The sequence below is a fragment of the Melopsittacus undulatus genome, chromosome 3 (assembly GCF_012275295.1).
Source record: "Melopsittacus undulatus isolate bMelUnd1 chromosome 3, bMelUnd1.mat.Z, whole genome shotgun sequence".
Taxonomy (NCBI): Eukaryota; Metazoa; Chordata; class Aves; order Psittaciformes; family Psittaculidae; genus Melopsittacus; species Melopsittacus undulatus.
In genome coordinates this window covers 88,629,818-88,651,211 of record NC_047529.1, presented here as the reverse complement: position 1 = coordinate 88,651,211, position 21,394 = coordinate 88,629,818, and the positions used below count along the sequence as shown (strand labels likewise).

General features: G+C 43.5%; 1 protein-coding gene across 2 annotated transcripts; it reads left to right on the top strand.

Moving 5' to 3' along the window:
- Positions 1-18: 18 nt before the first annotated feature.
- On the top strand, positions 19-20,943 carry URB2 (URB2 ribosome biogenesis homolog). 2 transcript variants are annotated; one of them, XM_034060298.1, is made up of 10 exons: positions 19-101; positions 366-524; positions 1,672-1,848; positions 3,493-6,868; positions 8,796-8,956; positions 11,088-11,198; positions 12,098-12,340; positions 13,361-13,451; positions 14,629-14,768; positions 18,276-20,943. In XM_034060298.1, the coding sequence occupies exons 2-10, from the start codon at positions 399-401 to the stop codon at positions 18,471-18,473; spliced, it is 4,623 nt and encodes a 1,540-aa protein (XP_033916189.1). In that variant the 5' UTR covers positions 19-101; positions 366-398; the 3' UTR covers positions 18,474-20,943. The 2 variants fall into 2 exon arrangements, with proteins under 2 accessions (XP_033916189.1, XP_005148644.2); XM_005148587.3 differs by lacking the exon at positions 19-101 and adding an exon at positions 106-156.
- Positions 20,944-21,394: the final 451 nt, after the last annotated feature.

Genomic DNA, 21,394 nt, shown 5'->3' with positions numbered 1-21,394 from the left:
GCCCCGCGCGCAGGCGCCCTCCGGCCGCCAATGGGTGCGGGCGCCCCACACACCGCCTTCCGCGATCGGCGATCGGCTGTGGCTGTCTGGCGGGGACAGAGGTCAGCGGGGTGGAGGGGAGGCGGGGAGAGTATGTGGCGTGCGCCTGGCAGCACGGTGAGGGCCGCGCCGTGCCGGGATCCCGGCGAGGGGGCCGGGGTCTGGGGTGAGGGTGGGAAATGTGCTCCGGGGAGCGGGGTGTGCGGAGCCTGCTCTGCCCCGCCGAGGGGGAGGCGGTCGGGGTGGTCAGGCCATGAGCAAGGAGCTGCGGTTGCAGGGCGGCCTTTCCGATGTGCTGCCTTCTTCTCATGTGAAGTTTGTTTCAGCCGTGACTTGTAGCCTTTGCCGTGCCGGTCCCCATGGCAGCCATCTACTCCGGGATTTACCAGAAGCTGAAAAGTGCCAAGACTTCTTGGGAGGATAAACTCAAGCTAGCGCGGTTTGCGTGGGTTTCCCACCAGTGTGTTCTACCTAATAAAGAACAGGTTAGTGCTCTTAGTGGTAAGCGGCGGAAGGGAAAACCCAAAAAATCCCAGTAGTTAATTGCTGTTGAGCATGAATTAATTCATAGAATCCAGGTCTAGCTCTGGACTCTCCCTCGGTAGTTGTGCCAATATAGCTGTGATGTGGTGTCTCTTCATTTGTGTGGTGGTACAAAATGTTTACATAACATCATCTTTCAAGTAGTTTCAGCAGGAAGGTCTGCGTTAGGGCAGGAAGAAAATCTTTCTTATAGAGAGTAGTGCACGAATTGTGTCTCTGAGCTGAAAAACCACTGTCTTCACAGCTGTCATTAACACTGGTTATTATATCCCATACAGGATGCTTCTGTTCATGGTTAAGAGCAAAACCTTCGGGGAGGGAGAACTGACTGCCACTAGACATGTGTTTTCTGGTGTTCTGAACCTGTTGTGTGTGTGCAAGGAGTGTGCTGTGGATTCATGGGCTGCATATTGGAAGGTGGTTTGGTGTCCTCTGCTTGGAACCCACCCTGTTCCCTCAAATTGTTTGTTTTGAGCCTGTATCCTGAGGATCTGTTAAGTGTTTCCCCTAGGGAGGGGTGTCTTGCACTGCAAGTTTTGTGGGGTCTTGTTCACCATCAGAGACCCGTGTTTCATTATTTCAGTTACTTGGAATATTAAACCTACACCATAATTGTATTTTTAAATCAGTAATTTAATTTAGCATGTTTCAGCCTTTTCCAGTTTGCACACAGCTGAATTCCTAGGCCTGAATTTCTAGGTAGTGAATTTAAACATACGAAGAGGGGGAATGTGAAAATAATAATAATTGTCAGAAAGTGAAAATCATCTCATTTTTTATGTTTTTATTTAAAAGACTGTATTGGCAAATCAGTATTGGTTATCAGAATTATGCCCTGATGAAAGGGCCTTAGGATGTTGTCTCTTGAGAGCTATTTTGAGTTGGTACAAGGCCAACACTGGATTTAGAATGAAGGCTTTTAAGAATTGCAGTCTACAAGGGTGAACTTCTCTGCTTGTTCAGAACCTGTCCTGCTTGGATGCTGAGCAGTTCTCAAGACACAGGTGTCTAATTGTGAAGAGGTGTTACTTTTGCCTTGTTTTCACATGGGGGTTATTAAAAGTTATTTCTTTTCCCTTTTATTAACAGGTATTACTCGATTGGGTAAGCCATGTGTTGGTTTCATACTACAATAAGAAACTTGAACTGGAGGATGAAGTTGTTGAGAAACTCTGGGCATATCTAGACAACGTTATCCACAGTAAAAGGCTACAGAATCTCTTAAAGAGTGGCAAGACAATTGGTCTCAGTTTTTCAGTAGCACAGGTAACTAAAACTGGGGATGTTTGTTACGTGCTAGATAGACGTTTGTATTTTCTACAGTGTAGGACTCTTCCTCACAGTGTCAGGCATTACATGAATCATATAATAATTAATCTGATGGTTTTTAGGATCTCTACTAAAAACTTCTCTTTTTCTGTTCTGCAATACAGTTTGTATTTGTGCAGGACTAAGGCAAAAAATGTCAAAGTCGTATAAGAATAATTTTCCTCTCTGTCTTTTACTTCTTCAAACTCTGAGAGTGAAGTGGTCTAAGTATTGCAATAGGCTTAGTTCCATATGTTGCTCTTCTATATTATTTACTGCTTATATTGCTGTTTTGGCTGTAAATCTTATGGAGAGAGACTGTTTTCCCTCACAGTAGGGCTCATCAGTGTGTTTGGCTTGAATACTTGTGTACTGTGACGTGCTATCCAGCAGACCCTGCAGCTTCTTATGATAACTTATGATAAGTGATGACACTGAATCATTATTGATCTTAATCATAGCATTATTTTAGCCTCAGGTGAAAGTGCGTAGGGGAGACTTCAGTTACAGTTTAGAACTGAACCAGAAAGTGTAGCTTCTTATTCAGCTTCCTGGTTACAGAAATAGCCTGTAAAGACAGTGAAAATGACTGGGAAAATGAGGCTTTTAGTTGTGATGATATGGAAGAAAGAGAGAGAAGACTGCCTTTATCTGCAGAAATTGAGTTGTGAGGTACAGGGAATTGGTTGGATGAAATCTGTGCTTCAGAGATGTTACACAGAAAGTGTGCCAAATTTAAACCTGGTCTGAGGGTGAACACCTGTCTGGCTGAAGTTTAGGTGACAGACCAGAGTACATTAAAGACCAAGGACAGAGATAGTAAAGCATCCAGTGCAAAGAATTTAAGGATGTTTTTTAATCCAGGGGGGCTTGCATTGTGGAGATAAAACATCCACTGCAAGGTGTAAGGAGACAAGTGAGGTTTTTAACTCTGGAATAGAGGTAGATTTGTAAATTGCTACTGAATTTGTTTGCTGACAAGATTACCTGGAGGTGAGAAAAGGGAGCAAATGCAAAGGGGATCAAAGATAAATCAACACAAAGATTGAGAAAAGGAAGGGAAATGTAAGCTTAAGTAAACATTAATTCTTTATATCTGTTTTTTACCCTCAAAGAGGAGAAAGAACAGTCATTCACATTCCACACATCAGCATAGGAAGCTCTCTCTTTTTAAAATACAGAAATGATTATTTAGTCATGGGCATTCTTATTGAATAAGCTTCCTGGATCAAAGGTGGGATGTGTGTTGTGTGGAGGTTTGTTGTTCAGAGCAGAAGTTTGGGGGCCTTGCAAAAATGGAGGAAATTTCTAGTTTTTCTTCCTACTCCCTTTCCATAGGATCAATTATTAGGATCTAGTACAGATAATCTTAGGCTGCTGCCAGTAGTACTGATACTGAATGAGGGCTTTCTCATTCATCCTGTGGTACAAACAAATGCAGGGACACAGTTCTGACCAGAGGAGCTTCTAGTCTGAGACCTCTGATGTGAGAAACCCAGCACCAGTTATTGGCAGCTCACAGAAGGTGGTGTTGGTTCATTATTATGAACTTTATCTTTGTGTGCAAAAGTGACTGTTTTTTTTTTCCTTCCTACCCCACAGGTCATAAATAAGAGGTTATCAGAGGCCTGTTCTCAAAAAACACAGGAAAACATTGGCACGGTGCTGAGTTGCTCCAGTGGCATCCTTTCTACTCCTTCGCTCTCCATCATTTACACAGCAAAGTGCGAGCTCTTGGTTGATCTCCTCAGCAACCTGTCCAAGCTGACATGTCAGCAGCTGGCTTCTGACAATGCTGTGGACTCCCAGTTGTTCAGCATACTCCATCTTACCTTTGCTCAGTACCTCCTGATCCAGAGGCAGCAAACTAACCCAAATCGTGTGTTTGGGCATGTGACAAGTCACATGCTGCAGCCATGTCTGCTTCTGAGGCACTTGATGACTGCAAGGAGCTGGACACAAGCAGATGACAACCATGTGCGTCAACACCTGAACAGAGAAATCCGAAATCAGGTAGAAACTTTGCTGCAGGCTGGGTTATTCCAGCCTGAGCTTTTCTCATCCTACAAAGAGGAGCTGCTGCCAGAACAGGAACTCCAGGAGAAGAAGAAAGGAGCTTTGAAAAATCTTTTGCTACCAGTCGACACAGTGCAGACCAAGCTGGGCAGTGACTTTTGTGAACCTGCCCTCCATGGAGCTGTTGTGGCTGGGTCAGTGTCGTTGCTATATAAGCTCTTTCTGGACTCATACTGTAAGGCAGAAAACCACCTTGTATGTTTCCACATGTTCAGCAGGCTTTTTGGCTGTCTCAGGCTCTCTGGCTTGCAACAGGGCATGAGGGAGGATATGCTCTCACCTGTGGACTGGAGCACGGAGCTGCTTGCTTTGGAACAGCTTCTGAGCTTGGTGCTTAGCAATGATATCTATAATATTGCCAGTGACCGTATCCGGCACAAGGAGGTACAATTTGGGTTTTACCGTAAGCTAGCACAGATGTTGATGAGGCACTCCCAAGCTTCCATCCCTGCTTGGTTCAGGTGTCTCAAACTCTTGATATCATTAAACCACCTTATATTAGAGCCAGACCTGGATGACTTAGTGGCCTCGGCTTGGATTGATGCAAAGGTCTCCGAGCTACGTACAAAGAAGCCCCAGGAGACTCTCATCAGCGCTGTGTTTCAGACTTATTCCAAGCTGCGACAGTTCCCACGGCTCTTTGAGGAGGTGCTGACAGTCATCTGCCAGCCAGCAGTTGATGAGCTGAGGCTGCCTGTCTTCTCTGCTGGCCTGACAATAAAGCTTCGTGAGTGCCTCCTTGAACTGCCACCCAACCAGATTCTGGACATTTTGTGTCTCTTCGTGGAGAAATGCCAGACCCTTATCATTCCTGCTGTTGAAGGATCAGTTGACATGTCATTGAAGCTGCTGTCAGTGTGCTCAGTGCTGCATGCTTTTCTGTTCAACATGAGAAGCCTAGATGATATCACTCCTTCCCCTGTGGTCCTTCGCACTCAGAGTCTGTTGGCGAAGATGCAGAAGGGAATCATTCAGCCACTGATGAAGCTGCTGCAGGCTCCTAGGAGAGAGGAAGAGAAGTCAGACCTTTGGCTAAGAAAGGCTAGTGATTCTGCTCTCCTCCTTGTTTACACTTGGGTTGAAGTAGACACTTTGTTTGGTATCAGCTGCAGTAAGTATGTGTCTCCAGGAGCTGAAAGTGCTGGTGCTGTTACTGAATCTGCTGCAAGGCACTGGGGCATTTCTGCGCTCCTCCCTGGTGTGGAGGAGCAGTACTGGGACAGAGTAATGGAACTTGCAAATAGTTTTACCTCCACTAGTAAATACTGTTTAGAACTGCTGACACTTCAGAAAATGAAGATGATCTTAGTGCAGAACAAAGCTGACCTACAGGCCTTGCAGCATGCTGCAGCTTTCATCTTGGAGTCTGGAAGATCCAGCATGAGCAGGGGAGAATCTGAACCATGGGATGGAGATATAATTGCAATAAGTGATCTCACCTACCCCACAGCACACTGGCACCTTATCATATCCAACCTGACTATCCTGTTGCCATATATATCCTTGAAAGATGTAGAGTACATGGCAGATCTGCTTCTAGAGACATTAGTATTGGTCAAGGCTCAGGAAGCTGCCACAGATGAGGAGCTTTCCATCAGCATTGGAAAGGTATCTCTTGGTTTGATGCATAGCTCCTTTCTCCCAGAAATGAAGGTCCTGCATTGTGCTTTTATGACTAGGCTTATTCATCAGTTCACTAGGGTGTTGTCCACTGCTGCCAGGGATTCAGTAGATCTGCCACTTCAACAGCTGTCTGCAGGTAACATCCCTTGGCATGAAGAAATCCTGGCTGGCTGCAGACCTGCTGACCTATTGGAAGCACCATTAGAAAACAAACTGCTGAAGGATGAGTTCAGCTTGTCTTGGAAGACACTAGAGAATGTTGCCCAGTGTATAGTATTGTTAGCAAAAAATGGCCACCCTGTCATCCTGAAAGAAAGCCATCTAGAGAGCTTCTTGGGTTTGCTAGAAGTTGCTTCTCTTCTGAAACTAGACAATCTTCTTCCCTCTGACTGTACCCGGTGTTTTCTGGTGCTGCTGTCCCTGCTGGCCAATACCAGGGTTAGAGTCTCTTGCAGCAAACTGTTACTGCTGAAGTTTTTAACCACCTGCTTCCACCTCCTGAGATGCCTGCAAGATGGCAGGAACATCAACTCTGTTCTTAAGGTGTTTCACGCCAGCGATGTTCTTGAGGTGGTCATGACCTCCCAGCTTACAGCTAGCAAATTCTTCACTGATGTCTTGACTGCTCCTATTTGGGCACAGTATCTCCAGGAAGTCCAGGCCTTTTTGGAAAACTTCCTTCAGATGATTATTGAAAGAAGGCAAAGCGTGAGGCTCAACTTGGAAAAGTTCATGTATTTCCTGGAGAGCTGCAAGCTGGACATTGGTGCAGCCCAAAGCAAGGGCTGCAGAAATGGGAATCCTGCGGCTGGGCAGTTACTGCTCATGGCATTCACCACACTCTGTCATGTTGTCACGCGCTACCTTCAGCAGCTGCCAGAAAAAAAGCCACACTCTCTGGATGTGCTGTCTGCTCTGTTGGAGCCAGTAGTTCTGCAGATGGTCAGAACTGTTGAACAAGGGGTTCAGAGGAGCACCCCAAACCAGCCTTTGCCTGTAGCATTCATACCATCTGTCACTACCCTTCTTAAAGCAGATCTGAGCCATGCTGTCCAGGGCTGGCAGAAGGAGCCCAGTGGGTTTTTGGAGCAACCACGTATTAAACTGTACCAAGAGTTTTACTCGCAGATTCTGAAAGAGCTGCCGTGTGCAGGGGATAATCTGCAGTTCCTTCGGTTTTCGTTGCAGTTCCTGACAGTCTTCTGCTCAGTTCCAGAGCTGTATCCCGGGAAAGAAACTGCTGTCACTGTTGTTTTTGCTATGAAAAAGCTTCTCACTGGTATGAAAATTCCTTTTCTCCACCTCCTTTGATAATGTTGCAGCACAGAGGCGAGTTAATAGCCATTTAGGAAACCATAGAGCTTTCTGAAAAGTCTGTATTGGTTTACTTGTGTTAAAACAGTAGGCTATCCTTTTATAAAGGCAAAACAGGAAAATTTTCAAGGAGGCAATGTTGTGGTACCTGGACCACAGCCACCATCTAATTCAGTAATGATCCTTTGGAAGATGTGAACCTCTTAATAAATTGAGATCCTGCGTTGCTCATCGTTGTAGAGCATTTTGACAGTAATGGGAACATGGTAATGCTTCTGCATGTAGGGCTGAAGGTGCAGTGTCCTACTCATATAGTCACTATAGTTGGCACCACTGAAGCAGCCAATGTGGACCAGGGCAAATCTGGTATGGCTTATCTGGGGATCTTGGAGGACCTCATTAAAATAACTCATCTATTTTTGTATCCAATAAGGCAAGGTTGTAGGACAATGGAAGTCACCTAACTTAAGGATGCTGAACACCCATAATTCTGATAAAGGCTGTAGGAGATTGGTTGATCAATTGCTTTATCCCCCTCAGATAAAGAGCCAGGGATAGAAATTACATGTAAAACCTCTCTTGCCAGCTGTGTGACTTAATGGCTCCTTTACATTTGTTGTTCAGAACAAGAGGTGAACTGAGCACAGCACAGGCATAATTGTTCTCTTTGACTTCTTCAGACAGTTGGAATTTCTCAGGCTTCCTGCTAACATGCTCTAGTGCAATGCTCTCCAAAAATAACATGGGCATACAGCCTCAATGTATGTTTATTTGTAAATTATATGCATGGGCAACACTACTAGTATGCTAGATACATTACAAAGCATACACATGAGATAAAAATGAAATAAATACAATTTTTACATTTTATTTATGAAGGATATTTCATTTATAATTCATGCATTTCAATGGATTCTCTTGTGCACACCTTGGGGTGTACACACCCCACTTTGAAGGCTGCTGCTCAGGTAACTACAGTCATAATGTCAGTGTTTTATTGGTATTAGGTAGTTAGGAACAGAACACAGCTCTCCATGGAAAATCTGACCTTGAATTTGCACAGCTGAGTTTGAGCTAAAACTCATAGATAGAGGCTTAGTCTGTCTCTTCCCTGGCCTGCATTTTGATCCTTCAGCATTTTGCAGACTCCAGTGGGGGTACTAGGAGCCAGGATTTCACATCAGAACCACAGACAAGGAGGATGTGTCGATTGCTGTTATTTTTCTTCTCGCTTTTCTCCTGTTTCATCCTGTGCTTCACATTATTAGCGAAGATTGGTAAAGTGCTTTAGCCTGGAGACGTAATTATTCACTGTAAAAAGCTGTAAGAATTTCTGATGAATAAGTGAAGTGTTTAATAAGGTGAAATACAGATTCCTGTTGAAGAGCACTTTTGGCATTACCTGTGGATACTTGTGGATCTAAAAACCAAGCCTTTAGAATCATTTAAGATACAAGTTAGTCTAGAACTGTCTACATAGTAATAATTGAGTAGGTGGGGAGTGAGACTTACGATCAGCAGAGAGCTAAACTTGTCAGCTTAATGCTTTTGTGACATGTCATGGTTCTCTGGCAGGATCTGTAGTAAAAGCCTGTGGCTTGTTTAGCCTAGTCCCTTGGCTTGTGGACATGCTTTGTTGCAGTGTTTCCATACTACTGAAGGCTTGCTATTGTGACTGCTCTGTGAACCCTAGGGTAGGAAATACTTGAGAATTGCAGGTAATTGCATTTGTGGGGACAGAAGTAAAGGGAAAGCATGGGTCCTTGTGTGCAGTTGAGTATTAAAAAGGTACCCACAGAGCTATTCTGAGGTTCAGTTCACTCTGTTTTTACCTGTGGAAGTCCTTGTCTTGGGAATTGATTAAGACATGTTTATGCCTCTTGAATATGCAGGTCCTGCAATCACAACCCAGGTGATCCAAAGTATGGAGATGGAGCTGACAGAGGTGCTTGCCCAGCTGCTGGGAAACTGCTCTGATGAAGAGTTTTATACCATAATGAGGTTGGTGCTGCAGGGACTTGAAATGAGGAACGTTTGGCAACAGAAGGCTAAAGTAAGTGTCGTGGTTTAAAACCAAGTCCACACAGCTCGTTCACTCACTCTCCCCCTCACTCCCCCAGCTCCCGGAGAGTTGGGAAGGAGAATCCAAAGAATGTAGCCCCCACGGGTTGAGATAAGCACAGTTTAATAACTAAGGTATAACACAAATCACTCCTGCTGCTACTACTACAAATAATAATGATAAAGCAAGCAACAAGTGAAGAGAATACAACACCTCACCAGCCACCGACCCATAACTCACCCCACCCTGCCTGACCGAGCACCAACTGATACCTCCTCCATCCCCCCAGAGCTCCAGCCCTTCCGGGTAACTCCTGGTTACCTCCTGGGTATGACGTGCTATGGTATGGAATACCTCTTTGGCTAGCCTGGGTCAGGTGTCCTGTCTCTCCTTCCTCTCGGCCTCCCACCTTCCTGGCAGAGCATGAGGCTCAGAAAAGGCCTTGGACAAACCAAACATTTGAGCAGTAACTCAGTACATGCTTGCTATCAGCTACCGTTCCCAGCCCGAAAGTCAAAACACAGCACTGCACCAGCTACCAAGAAGGATTAAAAATGACTGCTACTGCTCAAACCAGGACAGTAAGGCATGAGCTTAGTTTATTGTCAACTTCTTTCTTCAGTTTTCTGTATCTTGAAAAAAATTTCCTTGGCTGAATGACGTCTGATAAATATGTTTCCCTCTTCCTGCTTCATGTTCAGTGGTCAGGTCAAATTAATTTTCATGGCTATGGTTTGATGACTGTGGCAAGGTATGTTTTGGACAATAGAATCATAGAATGGTTTGGGTTGGAAAAGACCTTAGAGATCATGTAGTTCCAACCCTCCTTCCACTAGACCAGGTTGTTCAAGGCTCTGTCCAACCTGGCCTTCAACACGTCAGGGATGGGGCATTTACCACTTCTTTGGGCAACCTGTGCCAGTGTCTCAGTACCCCAAAACATTATATATTTTTTTTCTCTGTATACTGAGAGAGGTGGAAAGATCATGGAAACTGGCTGGAAAGTTTTCTGTCCAGCTTAAGGACAGTGTTAATTCTGTGTATTGTTAACAGAAGTCACATAGCTGTGATGCTAAATGCCATGTTGGATTCTTATACAATCATAGAATAGTTAGGGTTGGAAAGGACCTTAAGATCATCAAGTTCCAACCCCCTGCCATGTGCAGGGACACCTCACACTAAACCATGTCACCCAAGGCTCTGTCCAGCCTTGAACACTGCCAGGGATGGAACATTCTTTTTTAATATTTGCTGATGAGCATTCTTGCTCAACAGATTCTAGCAACCAGTGAGTTTAACCAGTGTTTGCTTGTGGCTCTTTTTAACAGGGTTAAAGGCATTTGCAGAAATATTGGCATTTTTAAGTAAAACCAAAACTGCACTGGTGCTTTTGGTATTTGTATCTATAAGGACTTTTAGTCTGTAATAACTAGATACCACTCAGTAGCTTTTTACATACTATGCCTTTTTCCAGAGCAGCTTAAGCAGCTGTGGTGACATATGGAACACTTTTGGCAAAAAAGCCAGTTGTATCCTCCATAGAAAGTTTAGTGACTTGAGAATGAAACTTGGATTAAACTTGGTGCTTTATCTGGCTCTTAATTGTTAGAACTAGACATAAGTATGTCTGAAATAGACATGGGTATATCCAAGTCTGTCTGGAATTCTTATACTGTGAATATAATTCCTGCCACCTGAGTGTAGTTTGTAATACATTTCTTTTATCAATCAACAAGTAAATAAAAACCCTTGCTGCCAAATGCAGCGTTCTTAGTGTACGGTGTACTGGTGTCCCTGTATTTCTTCTGCTTCCCTCTGTTACCTAGTGGCAGCTGAAGGTTTTCCTGTCTTCGAAATCACCTAAGCCTATTTGTGCAGTAAGTTTATTCTAAAATAAAGGTAGCATGCAGTACATTTGCGCCAGTGCTGCTCAGCATATTGAATTTTGTTGAGCTGCTGCTTGCTTCACAGTTTCCAAAGTGATGTGTTGGTGGGAGGACTTGCATGTGTCAAGGCTCTGATAATGCTCAAAATTGCCACTGCCCTTGGAAGAACTCTTGTATACTTGAAAGGAGCCAGTGCTTCTTGTACTTGTGACTGATCATCAATCTGCTTTCTGCAGGAAGTACTGTCAGCTGTTACAATAACCAAATTGTTGCTCAGCTGCCCATTAAGTGGAGACAAAGAGAAAGCTTTCTGGTTTGCCAGCCCACAGATAATCACAGCTTTAGCTGTAAGTATCTTGTTATTATAACCTCATTACCTATTGCTTTTATTTGTTGAAGTCTGTAGTGGTTACATCTAACATGCACGGAGGCATACAGGAGCAAAAATGTCATGATACTAGCCAAATCCACACCAGATTCACCTGCACTTTGGTTTTTGGTCTAGACCCTTCCTCTCATCCTTCCTTAATTAAATCTGCTCCCATAGTGCAGTGTGTAGGTCATCCATTTCTATTATCATTAATTCTCTGGGACTGCACCATGTAATCTGGAGCTTGGGAGAAATGTTTTAGGCTGCAGAGAATAGTCTGAGTCTCCTGTCCTTCTTCTTGGCCAAAGGAGAAGGTAACTCTCAGCCACATGTCACAGTAGGAGCCAGCAGCTCATAGAGTACTCATATTAAAAAAATAATAGTATAAATTCACTGAATTATGAAGGGGAAACAAAACTGAAAGTAACCAAACCCGTTTCCCCTGCATCATGTGTACAACATACAAACTTAGTGACAGGGCTAGTCTTCTTTTGTGGTGGTGTCTATAGACCAGAATTTGTCTAAGGTTGACCTTGTAATGCCTGGGACTCATGAGCATGCACTTTCTGCCTGTGTGTAGAAGAGAGAACAGCATCAGTGCATTCATGTAAGGAGGTGCAAAGAGGTGCTGGTTGTCAGGGGACTGGGGAGTTCCAGTTCCACACTCTTATCAATGCTCACTTGAAATGCATCACAGTCACCCTCACCCAGGGCGCAGTTGCACAGAAATGGTTGAAGTGCAAAGCGTCCCTGCCACTCCAGCTTGCATGTCTAGTTCCATGGACTCAAGTCAGAGCACAGTGGCTTTCTGGTATGTGAATACTAGTCACAGGTGGCTAATACACTCCTTCTTACCTTTTTCTTGTCTTCTTGTAGATGCAAACCAAAGAGGCCTGCCAGGACCAGTCACTGATTTCCACCATAGTCATACCTATTCTAGAGACTGTAGCAGCTCTGCTGAGGCAAGGAGAAGGGGTTCTCATAAATCCACACCACGTGGCATTGGCATTCAGCATTCTCTTAACAGTCCCTCTCAGTCATCTGAAGACAGAAGACTATCGTGGTGTCTTCCTGGGAGTCCATGAAGTGCTCTTCTCTATTGTGCAATGTCATCCAAAGGTATATCTGTGAGGGAGTGGGAGGAGGGGGGAAAGGTTGAAAGAACCAGCACAGGAGCCTGTGATAACAAATTCCTTTTAACAGTGGTTTTGAAATTTGTCCTGATAGTTTGAAAGTGCCTTGTGTCTGTTGTTGTTTAAAAGGCTGAGAATCTGAATGTCACATAACTTCAGTTGCTCTCCTGCTTTGATTTATGCCTGTATTATTGGTCTTTGGCAGCAGATTGCTTAACAACATCTGATGCTAGATTAGAAGAAAACTTTCCCCTTTTTAATGATGGATTTCTGGAAGCACATATGGCTCAGGCTTTAGAAACTCATTCTCACTGGAGATCAAGATTCTGTAGTTCTTTGAAAACAGGGCTTAGACATGTTAGAAGTTGGTGACCATAAAACATTGTACCATCCTGGTGTTCTTGTCAGCCTTCTGGCATAGGAAAATTAAGTCATGCCAGGAATATATGGAATATGTAGGCAGAGGTGGAAGAAAAAAGGAAAAGGGCCTCATGCAGTTATACTAGGACTGAGAGTGAAGAAAGTGAAAGATGGGAAAATGTCAAATTCTAAAAAGCAAAGCAGTACATATTGCTAAAATGCCCTTACAAAAACCCTGTGGTAGAAAGCTGCCTAGCCAGGCTGTTTTCACACAGTGATCTGTAGAGTTACTGGCCCCTGTGTTCTGTGAATCCGTCTGGCTACATAGGATCTCTACCAGCAAGAGCAAATTCCTTAGACATTAGGGTACTGACTCAAATGCTACTTTGGAGAGATGAAGTAACTCTAACATTTACTTGTTATTTATATTAGCATATGGCCAGGACTGCAGTTCTGTCCCAGGATTCTCATGCGAGATGCTGTGTGGATGCGAAGGAAAAGATCGTCCCTGCTCCTGACAACTCTATAAGCTATATAGTTTCCTTCACAGGAGTTCACCTCCCTCAGACTATGGAGTGGTATACCTCTACCCTCTCCACCCTGTTTACTACGTAATCTCAGATGTTTTTATTTTGTGTCTTTGCAGGTGCTGTTGAAAGCAGCACCATCTTTTCTGAACAGTTTCCATCGTCTGGTTGTTTCTGTCATGCATGAAGGACGTCAGAAAGGAGACAGAGGTACCATATCTTTTCCACTTTTGCCTTATATATACACACTGTAATTTATATATGTTCTAGAAGAGGAGTCAGGGCAGTCTGACACCAGAAGCAAAGTCCTCAGAACTTAGCTGTGGCACTGAAACAGTTAGCCGTCTCTGTCCTTTATGTAAAATTGAGGATGAGGTTTGTAGTACTGTGGGCTTATGAAGGTAACTCCTGTGGAGCTGCATTCAGACAGCATTGCTTTTGATGATTAAGTTATTCTCCACTGCCTGGCTGGTAAGTAGACAGGAGCTGGTAAGGTTTGCTGTGCTCTTCCTATCAACCCATGTGCCTGACAGCACGGTGGCTGTGAACTCTAGTGATACATGCTAATATGCCTGAATTATAACCCCAGGTCAATCCTACTAAATGGAGTCTCCTGAGACTGGAGCTATGTTTACTCCAGACCTGAACTGTCACCATTATGCTAAGCGTAAAGCCAGAACATTACACATATCTGAAGCATCAGTTGGGATTAAATGGTACATCTGTATGTTCGAAATGAACGAAAGATTGGTGCCAGACTTCAAGAATTTGCTTGTTTCTGCAATATGTTTATGTAAGGCAAGGGTCATGGGAAACTTATGGTATGTGGCATCCTCAGGTTGAAAAAAGTGCTGTTTATCCTTGCAAGATTGTTCTGTTTTCATAACAGATCACATGAAAGTGGCTTCTGCTGCTATATTCCACATAATAGAGCTCTATTATTATAGATCTTTCTTACTATGCTGTTTCTAAGAGTGTCTTAGCAGACATTCTAAGATATGTCTTCTGATTTTCCTGTAGATAAAGAATGCAATTTTCCTGTCTCCTTGTTCTCTCCTCCACAGTGCTAGCTAGGACTGAATCATGGAAGGGACCATAGCTGCTGTTTTTAGTACTTCAGCATTTACAACATACTTTTTGCCTTGCGCTGCATGTGGAGTTGGACTCAGTGTGCTCTTACAAAATAACCATTGTAAGATCCATATGGTGTGTTGTGGAGGTGTGGCGACCTCTCAGCTGTAGCTTGATAAGAAAGAAGATAAAGTGGGCATATTGGTGTTGGCTTCACATAGTTCAAGAACCATGTAAGACTGGGTGATTCTTTGGGTTATTTTCCTAGGTTTTTTTAAACCTCAAATACCAGGCTGCAATTTTCTTTCTGTTTTAGGCAACACAGATGAGTTTGAAGTTATACTGAGGTGTGCACACTTGGTGGAACGGATGTATACTCATATTGCTGCAGAAATGGAGGACTTCACTGTGTTTTCTGCTTTCATTGTGGCTCAGTATGTGACTGAATTGCAGAAGGTAAAATGTTCTCATTCATCTTGAAAGTGCCATGGTGTTGTGCTAGCTTTGGAGTTCCTGTTCCAGAGGCAACTGTGTGAAGTTTTATAAATCTGTGAAGTGAAAGAGGTTGCTATCTCATGGGGATACAAGTTTGACTGAGACTGTTATTTTGAGCAAGAGTTCCTGAGAATCTTTTATACACAGGTCCGGAAAAATTTTTAAAGGTGTGAGCTGTGTTTCTTCTAAGGCAAAACAATGCAATGCCTATTTACAGAACTGCTTTGCTTTTCTGTCATGTTGGGTGTTGGTTTTTCTTTGTCTAGTGGTTAGGTTCTGCCAGCTAGTCTCAGTTGCTCAGGACTGATAGCAGTTAGGGCTTCATCTGGCAAAGTAATGAAGAAAACTTCTCTTTTGGAAAATGCCTTTTAATCCAGTCTAAGTGAGTAAATGAATGGGAAAAAAAATTCCCAATCTGAACAATTGTAATCTCAGTAATTCTCGTTTGGAACCAAAGTTATCATTTTAGTCCTTACTAAAAACAGCTATCCCTGCTATTACAGATGCCAGAGCCAAGTCAGTAGCTTCTCACATTCAGACCTAAGTTCAGATTGTTGTTCTGTTCAGCCTAATGGATTTGGATTTCACCAGAGTTTGAATGCTGCTTTGTGTTGCAAGTACCTGCAAATTGATTATTTGGGCCTCTGGCCTGGGTGTGGGCTGAGATACTGAAAGGAATTTAGTTTTTGTTTTTAGGCTCTTTTACCACAAAAATATCGTAACTGGTGATGTGTTTCTGAAAGCTTATGGTATAACCTGTGTAACTAACCATGAAGGTTGTTCCTGAGCTTAAACTTGACGGTCTTCTCTATTGCCTTAGCCTATTGCCTGACATAACCTGGGATATATCAAGTTTTAGCCATGTTATTTAACATTCCAAATAAGTTGGTTAGTGTTTACATAGTAAACATAGTAATTCAGGAAATACTAGGGACAAATTACTGGTAAGGCTACTTCTGCTCTATTTAACTGTCTCTGAACTCTGTAATCTGTTCATTACTGAATGTAAGTCAGAAAGCCTGACTCAGGTTGTCAGATAACCTTTTCAGGTTGAAAGGACACTTACCTCAGTATTAGCAGGAGTGCAGAGTCTCATGAGACTTCTAGGAAAGTTTTGTGCAATACTTTCAGTGGGAAACAGAAGGTGATGGATGATAGCTGGAACCACAGATCAGCAACGTACACATGGAACCTTTGGGCTTAGGGGAATTGGTGCAGTGAGCCACCAGACACTGTGATAGTTTTCTGTCTGACAGAACAGATAGATCACAAGTAAGTGATGATTTATTTGCTCATTAGACTGGTGAGAATTGGTGGATATCAGAGGAAGGAGAGGCCTCAGCATGCCTATCTTAAGAGGGGCACTGCACATCTTTCATGTTGTGCTGCAGAGGGAGAGAAAAACTTTCAACCATTCATCTTGTCTGAGTCTAGATTGGTGGCTTTAAGACTGTGGTCTGAAAACCCTCAGGGTCCAGCAAAGGTTAACTATAAAAAACATGTTGGTAGATTTAGGTCTGTGTATGGGGATCTGCACACTGACTGGAACCCTTTTAAGGGTGTGCAAGCTAAAACTGGTGAAAGCTGCTGGCCTAAACAGTCTCTTACTCCTGAAGTAGTTGAGTAACAGTTCCCTCAGTACTTTTTCTCTACATCAGGAAATAAAATATCCTTGTGATTTATTTTGTGTTAATCTAGAAAGACTCCCTGCTGGCTTGGGTGGCATCTATAGCCCCTTTCATACTGTTGACAGTGCTTTTCCCTTGTTGTCTATGAACTGTTGCTTAATTCAACAATAGTGAAATACCTCTTCACATTTTTAATGTCTCACATCAAGAGCTCTGTAATGCTTGACAAATTGGTTGTGCTAACTATATAGACCATAAAACACTTACTAGCATAATTAACCACCAGCCAGTAGTGGCAGCTGTTTAGCTCTGCGGTTCTGCTTCCCATAGTGGTATTAGAAGGTGTTTATAGAAACTGCACTGCAAAGCAAGAATGGCACAAATAAGGCATGGGTCCAGATTAATTTGTGATGTGAGGGATGCAGTTCCATTAACTGCAGCTCTGAGGTATCTGCTTATCCCAAGTGGGACATCTGGTCCATCTTGTCAATAGCTGTGGCTTTTCCTGTCCTTGTTCTCTTCAGTCATTTCTCTGCCTTAGGAGGGGAGCTCACAGCCCAGTGCATTCACTGAGAGTTGTGAAGCTCAACTTTTCAGTTAAATTAGTGCATGATGTAGGGAGAAATAACATCTGTTATAACCAGCCAATAGACCAAATGGCACAGAGGGGAAAAATGACAGCCTTTTGGATGTGCAAACTCTTCAGGGTCACAGATGCAAAGAAACACTTATGTGCCTTAATGCCTGCTATATGTTTTTCTCAGCTATGTTAGCAGGTCTAATAAAACATATACTAGCTGTTTTACATTTAGGGCAGGAAGAGAGCATGAGTCTGTCACAGTGATTAGGAGTGCACTTCATTAGCACAAAGTTTATTAGTTGCCTCAGGAAGAAAGAAGTCTGAATTTTAATGACAGCTTTTTATGTAGTTTTCATAAGGCCTGGAGTGCAGAGGCTTAGGTCTGGAGGCATAAAGTGAATTTTGGGATGCAGAGAAGATAAGACATGGTTCTGTGGCAAAAATAATGTGATGATGCCAGAGGCCAGTACTGTTTCAGGCACTGAAGAATTTAGCAAGTGATTTGTGAGCACAAGACAGATTTCAGTTAGCCTGGAGCACCAGAGGTCTCCACAGTCAGCATTGATGATCCTGGTTGTCATGGTGGTTCTGCTGTTTTTTGGGTTGGGCAGGGGTAATGGCAGGAGCAGGGCACCAAGTCCTGAGTCATTCATGGTATTCCTTCAACTCTCTGTATGACTTCAGGGAAAGTACCTTTTTCCTGATGTTAAAACAGATCAAGGAAGTGCACATCTCCTGAGCTTCTTGAATGCTCCTTTTATTAAGGCTTGTACATTGAAGTCCTCAGATACAAATTGTTAGATAAATAACGAGTTGTTAAGTGATAAGTTAAAATTGATTGACTACTTAATGTAGCCTAAAGGAACAGCTCATCTGAAACTGAGACTTAGGAGCATACAGCTAATAGGAGACATACAGAAACTACTGAACTGTGTAATCCAGCACAGGTATTTTGTGTTTTTGTAATTACAGTTCTTCTGCTGAAGGGATTTCATATGGTTCCAAGATTATCAGTAGTGATGTGTGTAGTAGCAGCACTTCTGTAGGTTTTATTGCAAGGGGCATATTTGTTCTGCAAAACATGTTTGCAAAGATCAGGAAAATACTGTATCAAAATCTTGGATATTATCTAATGGGCTGTTTCAGATGGTGTGATGCACTGGGTGACATGTTGTCAGCATTCCACCTCTACTGACTGTGGAGAGGGTGTTGTCTTGCCTTTTTGTCTTCAAGTGTAATGCAGTTTTGTTCTTCTCGTAGGTGACTTTGCACCCAGCTGTGAAGAAACATCTCACAGAAGGGATATATCACATCCTTGACCTTTGCATTGAACGGGACATCAAGTTCTTAAATACATCACTACCAGCAGGTGTAAGGGAGGTCTTTAAGGATCTGTATAACGATTACAACCACTACCACAAAGCAAGAAAACATGGGGAGGAAAAGTACACTGCATGATGATTCCTGCCTGGTGCTATGTCATCAGTTGTGAATTCGTATTGCAGTGCTCAGAAAATCCTCAGTTGCTGTTTGGTTTTGAATGACTAGTGAGATAAGTTCTGAAGAGGGTCCTCTAAACATGGATTGCACCTATCGCTGTACAGCCAGCCTTCGAATGGGAAAGGGGAGTGATGAAGGAGGATGTACTTTAGATGTGCAGGATCTGCTGTACCTGTGCTGGCCCCAGTGAACTTGCTGGGAGCCCTGGGGAGCTTGCTGCAGCCTGGTACCAGATGTCAGGCTTTAGGCTTTAGCACATCCATGGTGCTTTTTCCTCTGGAAGCAATAGTCTGGTGTAAAAGCCACCGAGGGTTAAAACTCCTGCTCTCCCTTACATAGTAAGCAAGATTAAAGCACTCAAAGTGCTTATTTTTGTACCTGTTGTTTTACATTTTTTTATTGAAGACAATTGTGCAGTAGGTTACTCTGCAGAACTGTGCAAATACAGTAAAACATTTGAAAGCTTGTATCTCTTCACTTGTTTGGTTTTGCTCTTCAGTGTAGCCCTGGGCAACCTGGTCTGATCTATTGAATTTTCTCCCCAGCTGTATTATCCTGTGATCTCATGATAATCAAAAAGACTGACTACTTAGAACTCTGTTCGATTTACTGTCATTAAGCAATTACGCTTAAGTCATCTGAGCTGTGGTCACTTTCAGGGTACATTTTTAGCCTGTTAATTACCAAGACCTATCTGAGACCTTTTTGATCTAAGTTGAGGCTTGTTGTTTTGCATTCACTTAAAGAGCAAGCCCTGGGACTTACTGTAGCTCAGCTGACAGTAATTTAATAAACTGTGGTAAATTAATCACATTTGAGCCTGTAGAAGCTTTATCAAACAGCTTCCTTTCATTAGCTAAACTACAGAAGTTGCTTGAAAATGATAGAGACTAAAGATGTAAACTCTTATGTAAGTGGTAAAACAATATTCACATTTGCACACAGCTAGTAAGAACTCGATACTCTCACGTGATGTCTGCTTTAATCTATAGGTAGTGCATGGGCAAGGGAGACTGGAATGTGGCTTATCACATTTTGTGGTTCCATCTGCCTCGTAGTAAGATTCAAAGGATGAGGTTTGGCTCAGGCAGAAGACTCCATCCACATGGCACAGGGGAGGGAAGTGAGCCAGGCTGTGGTGCACAGAGGCAAGTGGAGCTGGACTTTGGGGCAGCTGGGGCGGGAGCATGGCATGGCTTAGCTTGGCAGCTGCTGTCTAACGTAAAGCCCTTCATGGTCCTCTTGCACTGTCCTGCTTGCTGTGGCCTTGGCAGGACACTTCTGGCACATCACAGACCTTCACTGGGACCGTGACTAGGCTTATGGTCCTGGGTGGCTCTTAGGCCTGGGCCGTGGAGCAGCTACCTCTGCAGCTTGTCCTGGTGCCTGCTCACCTCCTCCAGCTCTGCCATGTGGAACCTCATGTGCTGGCTAAACTTCATCCTTTGGACTGGAGATGATCCTCCTTATGTTCTGAACGGTAAGCTTGAAGAGGAAGCTTTGACACTGCAAGCGCTCTTCAGAAGTAGCCACAAGAGTGGTATGTTATCAATACTGTTGTAGCTGCAAATGCAAAGCACAGCACGAGGTGGGCTGTTGCAAAGAAGTTAACTCCATCCAAGCTGGACCCTGTACAGCACTGTGCCATTTCTGTATTTTATTTCAAAGTTGAAAAGCTGATGTGGGCTAGTGTTGGGAAGGGCAATTACTGTTGCCCCCCCCTGCGCAGTGGGACAGAGAAGGAGGCCCCAGAAAAGAAACGTGTAAGCTGGGTGCAGCCCAATGGGCAACAAAAGGAGGGAGTCTCCAGGGTGAAGGCAGTTAGTAGTGTAGTAAAAGGAAGGAAGGAAGGTTATGAGCACTGGGAGATGATCTGGAAAGAACAGGATAAAAAAGAGCGCTAGGTTTGGAGCGGGGGAGGAAGGAAGTGAGGTAGCATTTCTGGCGTGTAAGTGTCAAGGCTCCCCTGATGTAGCCATATGGTTGCAAGCCACACACATAGCTCAAAAACTTCTGAGTGTAGACCACAGAATAAATAACAGCTTACTCATTGCTGTAAAGGAGGTAGACTCTTGGAGTTGGCGTGAGATTTATTTCATTAATACAAACTTTTAAAGTTTTATCAGTATTAACTTCTTGGCTTGGAAATGAAAATGAGTAACTGACAGGGGTAATGGAAATAACAAGCTCCTACTATAAAAGAGACACAGTGCTTGAATGAATGAAAACTTGAAACCCTGCCACAATTAAACCTTTATTTCAAATGTGCTGTGCAACTGCCACTTGCCCCCAGGCCTCCCTCCTCCTTCTCCAGGCTAAGCAGCAGAGTTCTGAAACACAAAGCAGTGTTTCTATGTGGAAGTTACAAAGGGGTTAAAAAGAAGGCTGTGTTTCGCTTGCTAATCCTCGGGCTTTGTCCAAGAACTGCTCTGGGTTTTTTTTTTTAGCTAGAATAAATTAAGTCACTGGCGGAGGACCACCTGCTGAGAAAGCAGGCTTTGTTTTATTGAGTCCATAGCAATGTGGGTGCAGTGCTCCTTTTTGGTCACACGATGGCGCCATCCTGCAAGGGTACAAAACCACCCTCTGAAGTCGCAGTTTTGGAGTCTCTTCTCTTAGGCTATGTTCGTCTAAGAGCTCTGAGCACCAGGAAGGTAAAAAGTTTGGAGGAAGCACCGTCTCAAGGCTAAAGGACAGCATCGAGACGTCTGTTTCACTCGAGTCGTGCAAGTGAACCTAAAAGCACAGTCCTGCACACAAGCTTGGCCAGACTTCCAGCCGTTGATCTGGAATAAAAGTGATCTGGAATAAAAGTAAAAGATACAGTGCATCTTTTCCAAGGGCTTCTCTGGCTGCTGCTGTGCTAACAGACATACCTC